This window comes from Procambarus clarkii, chromosome 20, assembly GCF_040958095.1.
Source record: "Procambarus clarkii isolate CNS0578487 chromosome 20, FALCON_Pclarkii_2.0, whole genome shotgun sequence".
NCBI lineage: Eukaryota > Metazoa > Arthropoda > Malacostraca > Decapoda > Cambaridae > Procambarus > Procambarus clarkii.
In genome coordinates this window covers 35,946,946-35,965,273 of record NC_091169.1, presented here as the reverse complement: position 1 = coordinate 35,965,273, position 18,328 = coordinate 35,946,946, and the positions used below count along the sequence as shown (strand labels likewise).

Sequence of the window (18,328 nt, the reverse complement as noted above, 5' to 3'; positions counted from 1 at the left end):
GTACACCCACTGTTTCAAGAAATACAGTACACCCACTTTCAATTAGTACAGTACACCCACTGTTTCATGAAGTACAGTACACCCACTGTTTCAAGAAGTACAGTACACCCACTGTCTGAAGAAGCACAGTACACCCACTGTTTGAACAACCACAGTACACCCACTGTTTGAACAACCACAGTACACCCACTGTTTGAACAACCACAGTACACCCACTATTGAAGTAGTTTAGTACTACTGCTTGAAGTATAGCTCTTAAGGACACTAAGTTACATAACCATGAATTTTAAGATAATCACGATTAAAAGCAAACACTACATACAATGCAAAACAAAGGCAGAACTAATAATATTAACATTAGAAGGCGTCAGAGCTCTCCTTAAGTAGTGGCGAGATGTGGCAGGAGTGCATGTTGTAGCAGAGTGCATGTTGTGGCAGAGTGCATGTTGTAGTAGAGTGCATGTTGTGGCAGAGTGCATGTTGTAGCAGAGTGCATGTTGTGGCAGAGTGCATGTTGTAGCAGAGTGGTGCATGTTGTAGCAGAGTGGTGCATGTTGTAACACGAGTGCATGTTGTGGCGAGATGTGGCAGGAGTGCACGTTGTGGCAGTAGTAGACGATGCTGTGATATATGAACAGAGTTGGGTTCGCCAATAAGACGCAGCACACTTGTAAGTGTTGATCTTGGGCTGCGGTCGGGCAGAACGGGAGTCTCCTTGCTATACCCTCCCGGAATTCCCCAGATAAACTTTCCAAGAGGCTGGTAAGATCATAAACAAACAAGGCGCAGCCTTCATACAAACGCGCATATAGCGTTAACGCTCCACTTAATCAGAAATGTAACATTTGTTTCTCATGTATGAAGTCTAAGGCACAAGTACGGTATCGTCCGCGAAACAATGCCAGTCCTTAACATAGGACTAGTTATAACCGAAGGAAGTGTCGCAGAAGAACACTCAACTACACAATCATTCCCGGGGAAAGAGAGAAATCCTTGCTAGTTCTGGAAAGACCAGAAATGTGTTAAGATTAGCAGCCGACCGATACTGGATCCTAACACCCACGTCACCGCGCACTTCCACATCAGGTCACACACTCGCTTACAAGATAAAATGTATCAAGTTTAAAATAAAGGTTTCTGTCACAATTCTTACCATGTTAATACACATGGATAGCACTTGGGAGAACCCAATTGGAACAAGTTCAGTGAAGTGTCCCAGCACCATCAATACACTGGCTAGCTACCAAGACCAGCTGTAGCAGCACCTCGTCATCTCAACAGTGGAAGCGCACTGAACCACAGAAACGGACACGGGCGCTGCTGCACCCAGTGGGGCGTGGCAGTGATCTCAACGCGCGCCAAGACGTTATGGGAAAGACTGCGCCAGTGTCCGTCGGGAGTGACCAGCAGCCGGCACTTGGAGGAGGGGTATTGGGGGGATGGGGGATAAGGAGAAAGAGCTGCCCTTACCTCTACTTTGTGAACCTTCGTCGCCTTCCGTTTCTTTGCTCCCGAGAGGGGTTCTTGATTGGTCAGTAAGTGCCTTTCTGGTCTGTCAGTGGAGGACTGAAGACGCGCTGCGTTGTGATTGGTGGGCTCAGCGGCCATGTGGGCGGAGTCTGGGGTGGGGGGAGCCTCTGGCGACGGGGGGGTGGAGCCGTGGGAGGAGCCTCGGGTGGGGTCACACTCCGCCCTCAGGGGGGAGGAACCTGGGGGGGTCAACGTGCCCTTAGGCTCTGGAGACGCAGTTGCCGCTGCCATGTCAGTCTCACCTGAGGAAAGGGAAACCCTCACGTTAGTCATTACTCGTCTACATTATCTTTTTCCAAATATACTATGCAATGAAAATGTAAATGCATTTAACGCACAAGTTTTCTCTTGGTACGCAAAACTTAATATTTACCACCTCTCATACACTATAATATGCGTAGCACGCTATCTATGCAAACACGTTTACGAACTGTCAAGGCCAACCATTACCCAACGTGAAGTACACAACGCATGCAATTCGAGTTGAACGTATACAAATTAAGATGCGTGACGACACTTCTACACTTCTCACTGTCACCTGCACTACATCAGACCTATTCCTGCTGCCTAGCTTATTTATGGTTAAAGCTCTATACGCTTAGTCTACATAAGCACTGCAACAATTTTTCTTAGGTCAACTAGGTACTAAACGCGCCAAGTAAAGACCCCAGCAGGGACAGACCACAGCTATGACAAGACCCACGACTCCAGCAGGGACAGACCACAGCTATGACAAGACCCACGACTCCAGCAGGGACAGACCACAGCTAGGACAGGACCCACAGACCCCAGCAAGGACAGGATCCACAGACCACAGCTAGGACAGGACCCACAAACCCCAGCAGGGACAGACCACAGCTAGGACAGGACCCACAAACCCCAGCAGGGACAGACCACAGCTAGGACAGGACCCACAAACCCCAGCAGGGACAGACCACAGCTAGGACAGGACCCACAAACCCCAGCAGGGACAGACCACAGGTAGGACAGGACCCACAAACCCCAGCAGGGACAGACCACAGATAGGACAAGACCTCAGCATGGACAGGACCCCTAACATACGCAACCTTGATACAAGTTTTCATGTTCAAATTACAGTTCCACCAAATATAGTCTTTCTATAAAATACTATAACACGTGTGAAACCTAACAACACACTAATCAGTGAGACAAACACTACTTGCTCATTAAGATCTCAAAAATCATTTAAGATAAACAATGACCAACAATAACCATTACACAACATCAATTTGCATGTTCCTGCATTATATTTGCAACTAGAAACACTATTTTCTACAAGTTTCACGCAATAAAAAAATCACTGTTTACCAACACTTATCTCGTAGATATCACAAGAGTTGTGTTGGTCAGTCCAGGTCAACACCGACCAAAAAGAAAAAAAACTGTTCCAGGACAAGTGAAGACGTTTTCAGCAAAGTTAACGATGATTTTTTTTTAATAAATAAGGAGACAATTACTGGCTCACATGAGGATTTAACCACCCGCAATAGGCTAAAACCATCACTGGACCGAGTACTATCACCCAATACTCATAGAAACCAAGTTTGGACTTACAGAATATGGTGTGGTAGTCTGGAGATGGGATAACACCGAAGATTTTGTGACGATACTCTTCTGCCGACACTACCATCTCTACACTTTTCCTGCACACACACTTCCTATAGTAATTAAAGCTTCAACCAAAACACTGGAATTTGTGTTTACTATAAATATTTCTAGTTTATAGCGTCTTTGGTGTACATCGGTCGACACTTTCCTGAGTTCACTAGAAAGCACTAACTACGTTCACTAGTTGCACTAAGTTAACAATGGTTAAGTATTAACAACCATTTCACTGGACGGTGCTCGGCGCTTCCACCCTCCTCACGAGGGTAATGATACAGACTCTGGGTGAGCAAAGACGCGTGTGACTAGGTAATGGGGTTGTGAGGAACTGAGATGACGATCACGTCTCCCGCTATATATACCCTCCCCTCCACGTGCCAGTTACCACTCAATACTTATTTAATTTGACGCGTTTCATCGTGGGAAGTAACTGTGTAAACGCATATTTACCACACAACAATAGGCATTTGAATTATGAAAATGCCCAAAGTGATTTAATTTATATAAAACACTTGAAAATTACGGATAAAATATTGGTAGTTGGCAGCGTGCCGAGTCATCCGTCCCGCGGGAGGGCGGAGTGAGACTCTCCGGATGACATCATAAGCTGGTATTTACATCAGCTAAATTAACGTACTAAAATTCTATATTTTCTCACAGGAAGAAAATATATTTTCCATCTTAAAACATCACCATCTTCATTCCTCAATAACAAATTATGTCCAAAACATTAAAAGGGCACGAGCATCATCAGGGGGAACTAAGACATTTCCACCACTTAATGAGGCAGACACAACTAAGACAACAAACGCGTTCGGATCAGGAGAAAAGGTGCACTTATAACGTACCATCAGTACGAGACAAAGAAAGAGGAGGCAGGATAAGTTAGGCTGCCATGCCTTGACGCCACACTGTCTGCCACCACCACTCCCAGTTACCACACACCGCCACACGTCTCTCCTACCCACGAAGCCTAAACAAGTAAATTGCTCCTCCGGATAACCTATCCTAAACATTGTTTTGTTTTCCTATCATTTTGGGGGGAAATGGGGCGGGAGGGGAGCGGGTGGTGGTGGTGTCTGAAAATATTTTCAGACTTATGTTATTGTGGTTTTGCTTGGATTTTGGAGCACCTAAAGTTTGATAAGTTATCAGCCAGGTTTGAAGGGTCTTTTTGAGGGTATGATTAGTGACGCAGTTATCTGGGGCGGCGGGGATGGTTCACCAGCTCTTCACGCTCTCTGTGTAGGATCTTATTGCTCGAGGCATGGGTGATGCTGGCCCGCCTGTGTCATTATATATATATATATTATGTTACCCCAGACAGACAACCAGAGCGCAACTCTACAGTCTTCCGAGACTGATGAATGCCTACCCCAATTACGATAATCTGTAGGGTGAAATGTGCAGTATAAAATTTAATAAACATGTTAAAATTTATGTATTGATAAGTTTTTACAGCTTATGTAACTAAGCTGTGATATATATCACATGCGCTAAATGACTCATTTCTTTTGTGTTTGAATTTGTGAATTCATTTACCCATCAAGTTTGACCGGTTGCTGGAATAACTGCCTCGTTTCATGCAGGGTTGGCTTTCGATTCCCGTTGTTCAATGTCGTTAGGCACAATTCCTTTATTCCACCCTCATATCCCATCTCCTCTCCCCTTAAACCCCAGGTCTTAGTCTATCTCGAATCCCTTCCAAGTTCTGTATAGTCATACTGACGTAGTGATTTTCTCCTCGTAATTGCCTTGCCTACACGTTTATTGCTTACGTGTTTGTTTCATACAAGAAATACTCAGTCACATTTTCGCACAGAGGTCAACCCCCTACCCACCAGCCAGTCCCGTGTTACCCCCTCCCCCCCCCCCCCCTACCTCCAGGAGCTGACGACAGTCATCATTCTTGAGGGGTGGCATGATTAGTGGTTGTGACGATGGTGGGTAGGGTGATTATGCCAGGAATGGTCATTAAGGCAGGCATGGTACTACTGGTGGCGGGAATTTGAGGTTGGGAGGCGGCAGAGAGTGATAAAAGGTGTGAGATAAGCAGGATAAGAGGAGCCCAAGGTATAAGTCCACGCCCGCCCTCACCTTCAGTCACAGGTCCACCCTACTGCCCTCCACCCTCACCCTTCTCCTCGCAAACGTTCTCCTCTCAACGTCGCATTACTGTGACGAAATTAAATTTTCCCTAAGCCGAACTATTATTTACGTCTTGGGAAACGAAATGCTGAGCGTGGGCGGCTCCACCTGTATGTATGCCACCACATGTACACATGGCCCACCACATGTGCACATGGCCCACCACATGTGCACATGGCCCACCACATGTGCACATGGCCCACCACATGTGCACATGGCCCACCACATGTGCACATGGCCCACCACATGTGCACATGGCCCACCACATGTGCACATGGCCCACCACATGTGCACATGGCCCACCACATGTGCACATGGCCCACCACATGTGCACATGGCCCACCACATGTGCACATGGCCCACCACATGTGCACATGGCCCACCACATGTGCACATGGCCACCCCCTCCCCCATCCCCAGTATATATGGGGTAGAAGTGTAAAACACACGTTAGTCATATATGGTTTGTGAACTTGTGTGTCGGGGAAATCTATCACTAACCTCTATAATGATATAGATTGCAACTATTTGGCCAAAAGTACACAATTTAACTCATGCAGCCAGTTTACAACTAATTTTGTAAAGGACAGGAACAAATAAGCCAAACTTACACATTACTAGGCTTATATAACACATATATATGTACTATATTTGGCTTAATATGGCGTATATGAGGTTGAAGATAACTTGGACATTCTTTGGATAGTTAAAAACAAAATGATTATGACATTTGGGATAAATACAAAACGCGAACTTCGTTTTTTCTTATTCAAATGGTCCATGTATGTTCGCTGAAATAGTGTACTGTTGTTTTAAGAGTAGTTTCTAATGTCTAATCTTCCGTTACGTCAGTATATGCACGATGGTTCACATTGTTACTACAAGTACCATGTAAACATGAGGATGGCCTGACCTCACACACACACACATGACCTGTGGTGAGGTCACGGACAATACCAGTATCGTCAAATATGAATACAAATTTGTGTATTAATAATACACTAACCACTATACCAATGTCACGCTATATTACCATTATAACAACACAACCACACATCAATCACCGCCGTCACTAACATTAACTCATCCATACTAGTGTCAATTACACAAACAGGGCTTAAACTTGAAAACAAAATGTAGAAGCCTGGCGTGTAGATGACACGTATAGGATACCTGCTGCTGGAGGAGCTCCACACACACACAGCAACAGACTAAATGTGAATTCATCATTCCACCAGTCTTACTAAATTAATATTTGATAAATATATATTTTATTCACCTCACGTTCGTCCCCGTCTCCCTGACATGAACCCAACCAGGTCTTCATAAGCAGACGACTGCCCTACACAGCACCGCTCCTGTGCCAGGTAAGTCCACTACGGGCTCACCATAGCCCGTGCTGCTTGGAACTTGTTCCGAGTAGCTGAATCTATAACAACAACAACTTCATAAGCACCATATCCTTATATGGTGCCTTATATGGTGACTATATTTCACTATCACAAAAATCCGAAGCAGATTCTCAGGGTGTGAACTAGCACTGTTCTTTGCGTCCCCTTTATGTGGAATATTGGCTTGCTGTCGTCACCACCTTCCCTCGGGACGTCTTCATAAAAGATGCGCTCTCTCAGCACACCAGCAAAGATTCCAGGAACCGCACCGAACGACGCCAGAAAATGACATATACTAAATACAAGAAATACACAGGTGGGATTAGTATACTGGAGGAAATGTTTGCGAGTAACAGAGGACGACACTGGTGGATGCTAGACAAAGTTTAGTTTTTTACCTTAAGAGTACTGGATAAAAGTGGACTGAACGAAACGGGGTAAGTGTTACTAACCCCAAATATTATTTTCGAGGTAGATATAATAGGCAGATATGCAAGTCGAGAATCATCGAGTTGAGACGACCAACAGCAGGAAAGCTGCGGTCCAAGAGCTGAAGCTTTATCTTGCAGGAACAATTAGGTGGGTACGAGGGAAAAAGGGCGCCGAGGGAGAAGGGCTGGAACGTTATTCAGGAAGAGTGGGGGGGGGGTCTAGGTGAGGGGTGGGGGGATGGGGCAGCCACAACCCCACCCTCCATCCGTTGACGTAACCCATTTTCACAATCATCTATCTCTTCTTGGAACATCCTCACATCGGCACCACCACTTCAACCACAAACACATCCACCACCACCACCATCCAACCTCCGCACCCCTTATCTCCTTCCGCTGAGGGGGGGGGGCGTCCACCACTAGTAAGAACAAACGTACGCGTACACGAATGAATGAATGAATATGAGAGAGAGAGAGTATACCTCCACCTCTTGTGGCGGTGGAGGTATATATTATGCATATATTCTTATTAGTATAATGATAATTAAGAAACTGCCATATTACATTTTGTACCAGATCAAAATGGAACGCTTCTCTATCTGCACCAGGAGGGAGGGAGGGGAAGGGGCATGGGCAAGGATAGGAGCAGAGCAAGGCAGGGACAAGGCAGGGGCAGAGCTAGGCAGGGGCAGGGCAGGGCAGGGACAGGGCATGGTTAGGGTAGGGCAGGACAGGGGCACGGGCAGGTGCATGGGCAGGTGCCCAGGGCAGGGCACGGCCAGGGACAGGGGAAAGGGCAGGGCAAGGGCAAGGGCATGGGCATGGACAGGGCAGGGGGCAGGGACAGGGCAGGGGCGGGGCAGAGTCACAGCAGGACAGGGGCAGGGCAGGGGCACGGCCAGGGGCACGGAACCTCCAGCATTTCCTAGATTGATGCGCAACTGAAAATGACCTTCAGGAGGGGAGCCGCCAAGTCCCGTTACCATTTATCTTAAACATGACGCTATTCTCAAGCCTCTGAAGAAGAAGAATAGAGATCTTCCAAAAACATAAGTGTACATAGGGCCGCACACATCTATATCTATCGCAGGAGATCTATCGCACACATCCCCTGCCTGAGTTTTAACGCTACTCCGCTCGCTTGCAATACCTGGGGCCAGATTCACGAAGCAGTTACGCAAGTACTTACGAACGTGTACATCTTTCCTCAATCTTTGACGCCTTTGGTTACATTTATTAAACAGCTTACAAGCATGAAAACTTCCCAATCAACTGTTGTTATTGTTATAAACAGCCTCCTGGTGCTTCGGAGTTCATTAACTGTTTAATAATTGTAAACAAAGCCGCCAAAGATTGAGAAAAGATATACAGGTTCGTAAGTGCTTGCGTAGCTGCTTCGTGAATCTGACCCCTGGAATCCAGTCCATTCCGCTATAGTAACTTATACTAACTCTCCATGCCATTCACATGGTCTCTAGGAGACTCGAACCGTGAACCCCACGTGTGTGAGGCCGAAGGATTTATTTTATAGTAACTATGTGTTCCAAAGTAACACTATGTAGTGATGGCCCACAAGTAAGTCAATGGTTGTTGTACTGAATTAGTCAAAGTGGTTCTCTCTCAAATACAAGATGAAAGTAAAAAAAACTAACCTGTCATAGCAATCCTAGGCCTAATATACGCTTAAGCCTAATACGGTCCATATATGTGTTTGATATAGCAATGTTTCAAGTTCGGGTTTAGGTTTTTTCAAAGACTGTAAAATGAAAGGTACAAAACTATTATTTTTGGTAGTACATCACTACATAATCACTTAGTAATTACGTAAGCAAAGTATCCATCACTATAGTTACTGTGGACCAAATAGTTACTACAAGTGCTCACATTTTAGGAGGCTAGGCTGCTGGGATCACTAAACATGGTCTGGTATTTTTATACGTGTGTACAGGTGACTGCGAGCACACACCTGTTGCACAACGCTGCATGCTGGAGTGCAGGAGTGAACACAGACAAGGTGCAACACGTGGGCAGGGGAGAGCGAGGGGGCCAGTATCGCCCAACACAACCTGATAACATCTGTGTTGCACAATCCGTGATAGAGATACTGATAGTTACCAAGAGATGGGAGCAGCTTCACACACATGTGGCAATACACCTGACTTGTTGGTATTGCTCCACACAACAATACCCTCCCCCCCCCACATACACATGTGAGCTACCCCCACCCACTGTTCTAAACCCACCTCCACCCAGGCCGCCATAGTGGACACAGGCCATACAACCCCACAAGAAAGAAATCTAATGATGAAAGAAATGAAAATAAATTTTAAGTGTAAAAATATATTATAGTATAAAACAGCAATACAGGTAATTACGACAGTAAAGAGAATACGAGTGTTATAACAAACGTACACACAATCAATCACCAGTTGATTGACAGTTGAGAGGCGGGACCAAAGAGCCAGAGCTCAACCCCCGCAAATACAAATAGGCGAGTACAAATAGGTGAGTACACACACACACACACACACACACACACACACACACACACACACACACACACACACACACACACACACACACACACACACACACACACACACACACACACACACACCCCCACCCACCCACCCACCCCTCTACCCCATACATCCCCCTCTTCCCCAGATAAATATCCTCCACCCCTTCCTCCCCTCCCCTTAAGCTGGAGAAGAGGAAATGCTTGCAGTGTGTTTGTAAGGCGAGCGAGGCTCTGCACTATGTCCCCTCCCCTCCGCTCCCTCCCTCCCTCCCTCCCTCCCTCTCACACTCTCTTACTCTCTCACTTACTTGTCGGGTGGGTGGGGGGGGATGGGGCCAAGAGCACGGACTGGAGGCTGGAGGATCCAGAACACTACTTACGAGGTACACGTCTCTTAAGAGGACTTATGTCGATTACGTCTGATTAGTAGGTATTTACTAAACTATCTTACGAGCTCCCAAGCCCTAGGAAGCGGTCTATAATACTACTACTACTACTACTACTACTACTACTAATAATAATAATAATAATAATAATAATAATAATAATAATAATAATAATAATAATAATAATAATAATAAATATCGAGAGAATCAGTAGGAGTCATGAGGAGGATTCGAACCAGTGCTGTGGATACTCCCGAACAAACGCTGTTAAGAGTAGAAGGTTTCAGGAACCCTAGAGGATTCAGTGGAATCCCAAGTTGCAATACTTTTGACTATGTCGTGGCGTAGTGCTCTAGAACGTGTGCTTGGGAGTACCCAGACCCCTAGTTCGAATCCTCCGAACAGCTACTAGTGATCTCACCGATACACCACGTTAATGTGATTTCTCTATGCAATAATGATAGTCACGGGTTGAGGCACCAGCCCCGCTCCTGTGCCAGGTAAGACCACTACGGGTTCACCATAGCCTGTGCTACCTGGAACTTGTTCCGGGTAGCTGAATTTATAACATCAACGGGTTGAGGACGACGACCTGGAAGCGCCTGGCAGCTCGTAAACTCGTTAGTTAACACCGACTAATCCGTCATGATCACAGCGAGCCTTAAGAGAGCTCGTTTGGTGAATCCTGGTGGCGAGGCTCAGTGCCCACCAGATAAGGCGCCGGGAGTGGAGCCTAAAGCCAAGATATTACCCACTGACTCACGCTCACAAAACACGATAAAAGGCCGTCCTTATCTGAAGTCAAAGCCAGAGCTGTGTGGCTAAAGCCATGTGTGTAGAGTTCAGGTATATTCCTTGTTATTGTTCTTGTTATTGTTCTTGTTATTGTTATTGTTCTTGTTATTGGCGTTGTATTTAATTCTTTGTTTATTGCCTTGAGATGCTGTGCATGAGGGGGGGGGGGGGGGGAGGGGAGGGGAGGGATGGGAAAGCAATCGTGACCGAGGTACACCAATGGACAGGACCATTAACCATTAACTTTTTCCATTAAATGCCAAGAGGCCCACGGTGCCCCCACCCACCCCGGCCACTCAGGTATATGGGCGAATAAATGGAAACTTGTACAGTGAAAGTTAAAACTGTGTGTGTCTATCGCTCGACCAACGACATGGGTCGCAGAGTGTGCAGACGTGGGTGGTAAAGGAATAGGTAGAAGGGATATGGGAAAAGGATGTGAGGGGGGGGGGAGGAGGTAATGGGGGAGATAGGAATGTGGGAATGGAAGAGGAGCCCCTCTAACCCCCTTTCCCTCTCCTTGTCAGTCGCAGGCGACGATAGACAATGTTGAATAACCCTTTGAGTTAAAAAAAACTATTGTTTAAGGTTTTTAATTAATATTGTGGCGCAAATATTAAGTCCATACACCACCATATTGGGACCCTCGTGTGGTCCAGTTGTGACCAGTGACCCGTGTACAGTACCGCTGCCTGGTCCAGTGTACACCCAGAGCACTGCTGCCTGGTCCAGTGTACACCTAGAGTACTGCTGCCTGGTCCAGTGTACACCTACAGTACCGCTGCCTGGTCCAGTGTACACCCAGAGCACTGCTGCCTGGTCCAGTGTACACCTAGAGTACTGCTGCCTGGTCCAGTGTACACCTACAGTACCGCTGCCTGGTCCAGTGTACACCCAGAGCACTGCTGCCTGGTCCAGTGTACACCTAGAGTACTGCTGCCTGGTCCAGTGTACACCTACAGTACCGCTGCCTGGTCCAGTGTACACCCAGAGCACTGCTGCCTGGTCCAGTGTACACCTAGAGTACTGCTGCCTGGTCCAGTGTACACCTACAGTACCGCTGCCTGGTCCAGTGTACACCTAGAGTACTGCTGCCTGGTCCAGTGTACACCTAGAGTACTGCTGCCTGGTCCAGTGTACACCTAGAGTACTGCTGCCTGGTACAGTGTACACCTAGAGTACTGCTGCCTGGTACAGTGTACACCTACAGTACTGCTGCCTGGTACAGTGTACACCTACAGTACTGCTGCCTGGTACAGTGTACACCTACAGTACTGCTGCCTGGTCCAGTGTACACCCACAGTACCGCTGCCTGGTACAGTGTACACCTAGAGTACTGCTGCCTGGTCCAGTGTACACCTAGAGTACTGCTGCCTGGTCCAGTGTACACCTAGAGTACTGCTGCCTGGTACAGTGTACACCTAGAGTACTGCTGCCTGGTCCAGTGTACACCTACAGTACTGCTGCCTGGTACAGTGTACACCTAGAGTACTGCTGCCTGGTACAGTGTACACCTACAGTACTGCTGCCTGGTACAGTGTACACCTAGAGTACTGCTGCCTGGTACAGTGTACACCTACAGTACTGCTGCCTGGTACAGTGTACACCTACAGTACTGCTGCCTGGTACAGTGTACACCTACAGTACCGCTGCCTGGTACAGTGTACACCCACAGTACCGCTGCCTGGTACAGTGTACACCCACAGTACCGCTGCCTGGTACAGTGTACACCCACAGTACCGCTGCCTGGTCCAGTGTACACCCACAGTACCGCTGCCTGGTCCAGTGTACACCCACAGTACCGCTGCCTGGTCCAGTGTACACCCACAGTAATGCTGCCTGGTCCAGTGTACACCCACAGTAATGCTGCCTGGTCCAGTGTACACCCACAGTAATGCTGCCTGGTCCAGTGTACACCCACAGTAATGCTGCCTGGTCCAGTGTACACCTAGAGTACTGCTGCCTGGTCCAGTGTACATCCACAGTAATGCTGCCTGGTCCAGTGTACACCCACAGTACCGCTGCCTGGTACAGTGTACACCCACAGTACTGCTGCCTGGTACAGTGTACACCCACAGTACCGCTGCCTGGTACAGTGTACACCCACAGTACCGCTGCCTGGTCCAGTGTACACCCACAGTACCGCTGCCTGGTACAGTGTACACCCACAGTACCGCTGCCTGGTCCAGTGTACATCCACAGTAATGCTGCCTGGTCCAGTGTACACCCACAGTACCGCTGCCTGGTACAGTGTACACCCACAGTACCGCTGCCTGGTACAGTGTACACCCACAGTACCGCTGCCTGGTACAGTGTACACCCACAGTACTGCTGCCTGGTACAGTGTACACCCACAGTACCGCTGCCTGGTACAGTGTACACCCACAGTACCGCTGCCTGGTACAGTGTACACCCACAGTACCGCTGCCTGGTACAGTGTACACCCACAGTACCGCTGCCTGGTCCAGTGTACACCTACAGTACTGCTGCCTGGTCCAGTGTACACCCACAGTACCGCTGCCTGGTCCAGTGTACACCCACAGTACCGCTGCCTGGTACAGTGTACACCCACAGTACCGCTGCCTGGTCCAGTGTACACCCACAGTACTGCTGCCTGGTACAGTGTACACCCACAGTACTGCTGCCTGGTACAGTGTACACCCACAGTACTGCTGCCTGGTACAGTGTACACCCACAGTACCGCTGCCTGGTCCAGTGTACACCCACAGTACCGCTGCCTGGTACAGTGTACACCCACAGTACCGCTGCCTGGTCCAGTGTACACCTACAGTACCGCTGCCTGGTACAGTGTACACCCACAGTACCGCTGCCTGGTTGCAGTTGCCTTCTGCCTCCAGTTGAGTGACAGTTGAGAGGCGGGACCAAAGAGCCAGAGCTCAACCCCAACAAGAATAACTAGGCGAGTACCTCAACCCATCTTCTCAACTAATACCTCATTTTGTACGTTAAAGTCCCCCAACGTACAAATTACAATCTACTAAAAAAAGTAGCGGCTCACATGTATCCACGTTTTCTATATATATAGGTTGGGTTGGGTTGGTTAGGTTGGGGGGGGGGGGGCTGGGTTTGTGCGTGTCTGGTTAGGTTAGCACTTTGTACTTTGTACGTTGTGGTAAGTCAAGACACACACACGCGTGGAGCTTTGGGGGGGGGGCTAAATAGCCCCTCAAGTGCTAAATAGATCAATTTTGCTGATACAAATATTAAGTACACACACACACACGCAAAAGACAGGCTATTTAACACTAGGGGACACAGGTGGAAAGTGAGTGGCCAAATGAGCCATAGAGATATTAGAAAGAACTTTTTTAGTGTCAGAGTGGTTGACAAATGGAATGCATTAGGAAGTGATGTGGTGGAGGTTGACTCCATACACAGTTTCAAGTGTAGATATGATAGAGCCCAGTAGGCTCAGGAACCTGTACACCTGTTGATTGACGGTTGAGAGGCGGGACCAAAGAGCCAGAGCTCAAACCCCGCAAACACAACTAGGTGAGTACACACACACACACTGGCAGATATAATAAGAGGAGAAATCGATTGGTTAGAAAGGCGGGGTCCAAGAGCTAATTGCTCGATCCTGCAGATACAAACAGTGAATGTTATTGTGTTACACCACCGGGTCACCACCACCCACCTATCAAAGGCCGAACCATATAGAACGTAAATATTACGTTGCATTTTGACCAGACTGGTGGAGGGAGGTACTAGGCGAGAGCCGCCCAGTACCCTCCTGGCGTGTACTAGGCGATCCCGGGCGTGCCGTCCCGGGCCACCAGTAATATCCTGACTGTTCGCGTGGTGTAACAAGTCTCTTGACCACAAAGCTTCAAACACACACACACGTCAAGACTCCGGCAATCTCCGGGTGGTGTTGACAAAGTGGTCAGCTGACTCAGTTGGGAAGGGGGTGGGGGGTTGTGGGGGGTTAAGGGGGTGGGGTGATGCACGAGGTGCACGTAGTAGTGGTTCGGTGGGTGGTGGTGTATTTGTTATTGGGGAGGAGGGAGGGGGGATGCTCGGGGATAGAGGGGATGCTGGGGGATAGCGCCGGGAAGGTCACCCTCGCTACCAAACGACCTTGAGGAGGTCGCTGCGGCGCTCCTAGCCTGCTCTCCCCAGTAATGCTGTCCTGACGGCCACAGCCCACCCCCCTCACCAGGGGCTGAGGGCCACAGCCCGCCCCCCTCGCCAGGGGCTGAGGGCCACAGCCCGCCCCCCTCACCAGGGGCTGAGGGCCACAGCCCGCCCCCCTCACCAGGGGCTGAGGGCCACAGCCCGCCCCCTCACCAGGGGCTGAGGGCCACAGCCCGCCCCCTCACCAGGGGCTGAGGGCCACAGCCCGCCCCCCTCACCAGGGGCTGAAGCGTGTATACCCACTCTTCCACACAAACCTGTACACCATTACATCAACAGTTTAGAGGCGGGACCAAAGAGCCGAAGCTTAACTTCCGCAGGCACAATTAGGTGAGAAGTGGCCGAGTGCTCTATCCTCACCATCCCCCCCCCCCTCCCCATTCATCACCTCCCCCCCCATTCATCGCTCACGGCCACTTTCATCACCTGCCGTCTTTATACTCATTCCAATTCACCTTACTCATCAGCAGGCCGCCCACAAATCCCTCCATGATTCATCTCCGTCTCCCTGACCCATTGAAGACGAGTCCCTGCTTGCCCTACCCTCCAGGACCAGTCGAGTGGTGCGACACTCCAGGGAGTGTGCTGACCAGGCCTATCCATCTACCAGGCCTATCCTTCTTCCGGGCCTATCTGTCTCGCATTGTCTATATATTTACGATTCCTTCCATCCGTCCAATCCTAATTCCTGATTCCTTCCAAGTGCTATATAAAGGAGTCGTAATGGCTCGGCGCTTTCTCCTGAGAGTTCCCTTCCCTTGAGTGCAAGAGACTGGAGCAACAGCTGAAGGCAGAGAGAGTGCACTCACTTGAGCGACAGCAGTGACATGGTGCACGTGTCCTCACCGTATGAACTCGTCTTTGGTTCACTAACAACATTTTGTGGTGTTCCGAGGCGAAACTGAACTATTTTGTACTGTTCCGGGTAGTGTTCTGATCAGTCCAGAACCTTGCACAGGGAACACCACGCCAGCAGGGAACTCCACGTGGGAGGACGGAAGACTGAAGAATGCTTTGTCATCACCACCAGCTGACGGAGGGAGATGCTTGCCACCAGAGATACCTAGATCACCATCCGGGAGCTTGGTCACCCCCCCCACCCCACACACACACACACACCATTTAACAACCATCCACACATGTGCACCCACTAATCACATGGACCTGTATGACTAACCATCCTGTGTGATGGGGATGTTTAGCATCTCGTAGCTATAGTTCTTGACACACACTGTACTTCTCTTTGTATAGTCTAAGGTAGACTGTGTACCTAAATGTGTTAGTAAGGTTATATATACATTAAGAGTCGCAAGATGAAGATGGTTTTAAAGGCAAGATTATTATCACGAGACGAGTCGATCATTCTGAAGACTCTGCAACCCAACATCCTGCAGGTCCGTCAGTGAATCATATTGCCCCCCCCCCCCTCTAGCACCTCATCCCCCCCCCTCTCCTCAGCATCCCCCCTACCCTCATTCTCAGAGATCTCTAACTCTATACAAACAGTAGTCACACTAACATGGTGCATCAATGAAAAACTCCGTAGCAGCCGTGGTGAGGATTCGAATGTATGGGGTGGGTAGCGCCCACGCCCCAGACCACGACACGGTCAAAAAAGGATTTCTAAACGCAGATGCTCTCTACCTGTCTCTCCCAGGCCACATCTTTCCCAGTATGACGACCACAGAGCCGCCATTGCGTCACAGGTAGGTGTGGAGAGTGGCCCCACACACACACCTGCTACCTGTGTGTGCAGAGATGTTCGTCTTCTGAGTCATGAGAGTCCCGGAGATGGTGATTAGTGGCGTAGGTGGTTGTGCTCGAGGGAAGGGAGGGGGGAGCTGAAGATGGAGGGGGGGGGGGTGCTGGAGATGGAGGGGGAGGTGATGGTGGAGGGGGGGATGGTAGTGATCACCACCAATATTTCCTATTATATCAGTCACGGGAGAGCCAAACACTGCTTGGGATTTTGAACACTGATTCACAACAACGCATCAACGCTACTTTTGTGGGTAGAGGACGACCCTGGCCGCCGGTGGCGCCCCCCAGGACGACCTTGGCCGCCGGTGGCGCCCCCCAGGACGACCTTGGCCGCCGGTGGCGCCCCCCAGGACGACCTTGGCCGCCGGTGGCGCCCCCCAGGACGACCTTGGCCGCCGGTGGCGCCCCCCAGGACGACCTTGGCCGCCGCTGGCGCCCCCCAGGACGACCTTGGCCGCCGCTGGCGCCCCCCAGGACGACCTTGGCCGCCGCTGGCGCCCCCCAGGACGACCTTGGCCGCCGCTGGCGCCCCCCAGGACGACCTTGGCCGCCGCTGGCGCCCCCCAGGACGACCTTGGCCGCCGCTGGCGCCCCCCAGGACGACCTTGGCCGCCGCTGGCGCCCCCCAGGACGACCTTGGCCGCCGCTGGCGCCCCCCAGGACGACCTTGGCCGCCGCTGGCGCCCCCCAGGACGACCTTGGCCGCCGCTGGCGCCCCCCAGGACGACCTTGGCCGCCGCTGGCGCCCCCCAGGACGACCTTGGCCGCCGCTGGCGCCCCCCAGGACGACCTTGGCCGCCGCTGGCGCCCCCCAGGACGACCTTGGCCGCCGCTGGCGCCCCCCAGGACGACCTTGGCCGCCGCTGGCGCCCCCCAGGACGACCTTGGCCGCCGCTGGCGCCCCCCAGGACGACCTTGGCCGCCGCTGGCGCCCCCCAGGACGACCTTGGCCGCCGCTGGCGCCCCCCAGGACGACCTTGGCCGCCGCTGGCGCCCCCCAGGACGACCTTGGCCGCCGCTGGCGCCCCCCAGGACGACCTTGGCCGCCGCTGGCGCCCCCCAGGACGACCTTGGCCGCCGCTGGCGCCCCCCAGGACGACCTTGGCCGCCGCTGGCGCCCCCCAGGACGACCTTGGCCGCCGCTGGCGCCCCCCAGGACGACCTTGGCCGCCGCTGGCGCCCCCCAGGACGACCTTGGCCGCCGCTGGCGCCCCCCAGGACGACCTTGGCCGCCGCTGGCGCCCCCCAGGACGACCTTGGCCGCCGCTGGCGCCCCCCAGGACGACCTTGGCCGTTGCTGGCGCCCCCCAGGACGACCTTGGCCGCCGCTGGCGCCCCCCAGGACGACCTTGGCCGCCGCTGGCGCCCCCCAGGACGACCTTGGCCGCCGCTGGCGCCCCCCAGGACGACCTTGGCCGCCGCTGGCGCCCCCCAGGACGACCTTGGCCGCCGCTGGCGCCCCCCAGGACGACCTTGGCCGCCGCTGGCGCCCCCCAGGACGACCTTGGCCGCCGCTGGCGCCCCCCAGGACGACCTTGGCCGCCGCTGGCGCCCCCCAGGACGACCTTGGCCGCCGCTGGC

At 51.1% G+C, this 18,328-nt stretch overlaps 1 protein-coding gene across 4 annotated transcripts in view; it reads right to left on the bottom strand.

The window, feature by feature from the left end:
• The window catches only part of LOC123755317 (ras-responsive element-binding protein 1), a 122,696-nt gene that overhangs the window by 7,386 nt on the left and 96,982 nt on the right, over positions 1-18,328 (bottom strand). For 2 of the 4 annotated variants that reach the window (XM_069327864.1, XM_069327863.1), the window contains one exon: positions 1,471-1,772. In XM_069327864.1, coding sequence (XP_069183965.1) covers positions 1,471-1,772 — 302 coding nt within the window. Of the gene's footprint in view, positions 1-1,153; positions 1,390-1,470; positions 1,773-3,105; positions 3,493-18,328 lie in introns of those variants that run through there. The other 2 variants (XM_045737827.2, XM_045737828.2) reach the window with 2 other exon arrangements.